General features: G+C 48.0%; 1 protein-coding gene across 1 annotated transcript; it reads left to right on the top strand.

Moving 5' to 3' along the window:
* The first annotated feature begins 261 nt into the window (after positions 1–261).
* On the top strand, positions 262–1929 carry LOC110378407 (putative 115 kDa protein in type-1 retrotransposable element R1DM). Its single transcript, XM_021337642.3, has one exon. The coding sequence runs from the start codon at positions 262–264 to the stop codon at positions 1927–1929; it is 1668 nt and encodes a 555-aa protein (XP_021193317.3).
* Positions 1930–4334: the final 2405 nt, after the last annotated feature.

Here is a 4334-nt window from a genome sequence, read left to right as displayed (position 1 = left end):
CTGTTGTTATAAATAGAAGTAGGGCAAATTAGCGGGAATCCCACCCGGCAAAGTGAAAAAGATGATGCATGAAAGGAGGTATGACGCTTGAAAGTGCGAGAGGCATAAATGCGAGAACTAGAATGAAAGAGTAAAACTAGAATAATAAGGTCCCGTTGTTCTCATGAACGGGGAAAAGCAGAAAAAAAAAACCTAACCTAACCTAACCTAACCTAACCATGGTACCTAATCCCGCGGCTTAGTACTCGCCAGTTTGGCTTCATGCCACAAAAAAGCACCGAGGACTCCCTCTACACCATGATACAACACATCAAGGAGAAATTAAATGACAAAAAACTGATCACTGTTGTCTCCCTTGATATAGAGGGAGCCTTCGATAGCGCATGGTGGCCGGCCATCAGGACCAGACTGGCTGAGGAAAAGTGCCCGGTGAACATAAGAAGGATGATAGACAGCTACCTCAACGACAGGTGTGTCCGGGTCAGATATGCTGGGGTGGAGTGCCGCAGGGACACAAACAAGGGGTGTGTGCAAGGGTCGATCGGAGGCCCAATCCTTTGGAATCTGGTGCTGGATCCCTTGCTCAAAGGTCTCGAACAGCGAGGCGACTACTGTCAGGCGTTTGCAGACGATGTCGTCCTCATTTTCAGCGGGGATACAGCACTCGAAATCCAAAGACGTGCCAATGCCGCCCTCGAGTATGTTCGGGGGTGGGGCATCAGAAATAAGCTGAAATTTGCGCCACACAAAACATGCGCCATGGTCGTAACCAGGAAGCTAAAGTACGATGTCCCCCTCCTGAGCATGGGCGGGGTCGCCATTGGCATGTCCGAAGAAATCAAGATACTAGGGCTTACCGTGGACCACAAGCTCACCTTCAACACGCACGTCGCAAATGTTTGTAAGAAAGCCATCAACATCTACAAACAATTGGCCAGAGCGGCAAAGGTGAGCTGGGGTCTACACCCCGAGGTGATCCGCAGCATATACATGGCGGCGGTGGAGCCGGTGATCCTCTACGCGGCCAGCGCCTGGGCGCCAGCAGCCAGGAAAGTCGGTGTGCAAAAGCACCTAAACTCGGTCCAGCGAGGATTCGCCCAGAAGCTGTGTGGAGCCTACCGCACCGTCTCACTGCATTCGGCACTTGTGCTGGCGGGGTTGCTCCCACTCGACCTTAGAATACAGGAAGCAGCCGCGCTGTATGAAATGAAAAAGGGAGTGACCTCGCTGGCTGGTCGTGAGGTGGAACGGGTGGTAGCGTTCGCGGATACGCCGCACCCGGCGAAACATACGGCCATGGGGTTCGTGAGTTTGGTAGACCAGTCACATGTGGAAACCCACAACAGCCAGGAGATACGGTTCTTCACAGACGGCAGCAAGATCGAGGGCAAGGTCGGCGCAGCACTCTCCCTTTGGGATAGAGAGGCCGAGATCAAGTCCTCGAAACTCAGTCTGCCGTCTTGCTGTACTGTCTACCAGGCAGAACTCCTGGCCATATGCGTAGCCACCAGGCATATACTGCGGCGCCGGGAGGGCACTTTTGGCATATACAGCGACTCGAAAGCAGCCCTGCAAACGGTCACCAACCAGAGTGCCCTCCACGCCCTGGCAGTGGAAGCAAGGGCGAACCTCAGCGAGGCTTTATCCCAGGGCAAAGTTACATCCTTGTTCTGGGTAAAGGCACACGCTGGACTGGAGGGAAATGAGCGCGCCGACCACCTGGCCAAGGAAGCGGCTTTAAAGAACAAAACCAGGCCAGATTACGACCTCTGCCCGGTTTCATTCGTCAAGCGGCAGATCCGATTGGAGTCGCTGGGCGAATGGAATCGGAGATACGGAAACGGAGCGACAGCGGGGGTCACAAAGATCTTCTTGCCGGACGCTGCGGACGCGTACAGGATCGTCAGAAAAATTCTGCCACGTGGGTAATAACACAGTGCTGACGGGGCACGGCGGGTTCTCCGAATACTTGCACCGCTTCAAGTGTAAGGAGAACCCATCGTGCATCTGCGACCCCAGTGCGATCGAGTCTGTCCCCCATATCATCCTAGAATGCCCTATCTTCTCGCGAGAACGGTGGACACTGGAACAGGAGTTAGACATAGAGCTGAGCCTACAAAATATTAGCCACATAATGAATAAACGGAAAGTTTGAGAAAAATTTTTAGAGTATGCCGAAACAATTGCAAATAAAATCATACGTAGGAACAAAGAAGCCTGACCCATGCTTCCACCTTATTAGAAGTAATATGGCCTGGTAAGCATGGGGTACACAATAAGATCGCCAACTTATTACATATGCATATATACACAAATTTACTTTTTACATTATTATATTATTTAAAATTATTTATTTTATACAATTATACACAAATATTTACCATTTTATTTATACAACTATATACAAAAATTTATAATCTAATATATACAAATAATGAAACTATACTATAAACAACTATACACAAAACTGACAATGTATTATATACAAAACTGAGATGTTATTATGCATAAATACTGGGACTATATGATATCTACAGAATACACATGAACTACTTTATAAAGCTATATACAACTATGTCAAGCTATATATCAATATTTATTATATATAAATATATATTAAATACGATCTAAGATTCCACGTATCACCAAATAATAACCTAAGATAAAACATAAGACAAAAAGACTTAACAGGTCCCTGATCACGTCAGGGGAACAAGGGACGGCAGGAGTGGGTTTTGGCCGGTAAGAGTCCGGCACTACCCCTCGGGGTGTCCATGAGGATTTCCCACTCCTGCCACAAAAAAAAAAACCTAACCTAACCTAACCTAAACTAACCTAACCTAACCTAGCCCTGAGCTAACCTAACCTAACCCTGAGCTAACCTAACCTAACCCTGAGCTAACCTAACCTAACCCTGAGCTAACCTTTTTTTTTTTTTGGAAGGGGGACATCCTCATGGACTTCCTCCGCCTGGGGAGAGGCGGAGGGGTATGCCGGACTCTTACCGGCTAAACCCCCCCCCCCCTTGTGTCCTCCTTGCACGTGTTCGCGGGGCCGCCGGAACCAGATTCTTCCGCAGCCCCACACTAGTGCTGGCCCTCGCATGGGCCTCGTCTCTTGCGCGGGGTAGTGAGGTGTTCCCCTACCCCGTGCATCGCCTCAGGGGCACGCGCCGACACACGCGCGTGCCACCGCCTCGGGTCCTCTGAGTAGGGGCGGGAACTTCCCCAAGTCCCTCGCCCTTGAACCCATTCATGGGGGGCGGAAGAGGGCGATGTCTGCCTTCTGCGACCGGGGAAGGGAGTCAAAATCTCCCTCTCCCGTTCCGCAGATTCCTTCTGCGACATCACGTCCTCGCAAAAGGAAACCACCGCGTCCCACGAATCTGCACTGCCAACCATCCTCCGCACCCTAGCCGGCATACCCATTTTACATAACTTCACCCTTTTGAAATATTTTCACCCCTTGTATACAACTTCATCGGTAGGACAACGTCAGCCGTAGGACACATCCTCCACCGTAAGACACAACTTCACCCGTTGTACACAACTTCACCTGTTGTACACAACTTCACCTGTTGTACACGACTTCACCCGTTGTACACAACTTCAACCATTTTACATAACTTCACCCATTACATAACTTAATTTTGACCAAAGTATCTCGTGTTTGGGCTTAAACGTGTCAGGAAGATATGACAAGTCGATTTACTAACACAGATCGTACGCCCCCCCACAAGTTCTCAGCCCCCCATGGCCCCTTACTTACCTTTACCACTTTGAACGACCCACAAAAGACCCCCCTCCCCAACACCTCAAGATGACTCCCCCCCACCCCCTGAATGATATCTCTGCATCAAGTGAATCAGCTACGATATTTGCACAGCCATATTGGACCCACCAGAAACCACGCGATGGCGGCTGGCAGCACCTAGGAGCTGCTCTGCACCCTCCATAACTGCCGTCGTAAGAAAAAAGGGCACAACTAACATTTAAAAAAAAATTGAGTTACATACATATTTAGAAAAAAAAGGCGCATCTGCTCAATTTTTTGTAGAATTTTATCTTTAAGGAATACGGAGATACAGATGGCTTAAAAGGCACAAATGAGACTAATATTCATGTTTTATAAGATGAAAAGACACATTTATTTACCATTTTATTGAAAAGGCACAAATACGTAGATGTGACTATAATTTCATATAGATTTTTACTAAAAACTACTTTGAAAAGGCACATCTACAACATAACATAAAGAAAAGGCTCAAATGCCAGATGTGCTCTTTCTACTAAATAAATAATCCATGTATTTCTCAATTAATTTACGTATAAAAG

The sequence above is a fragment of the Helicoverpa armigera genome, chromosome 9, assembly GCF_030705265.1.
Source record: "Helicoverpa armigera isolate CAAS_96S chromosome 9, ASM3070526v1, whole genome shotgun sequence".
Lineage (NCBI taxonomy): Eukaryota > Metazoa > Arthropoda > Insecta > Lepidoptera > Noctuidae > Helicoverpa > Helicoverpa armigera.
The sequence above is the reverse complement of the archived record's forward strand: the minus strand, read 5'-3'. Positions and strand labels throughout refer to the sequence as shown.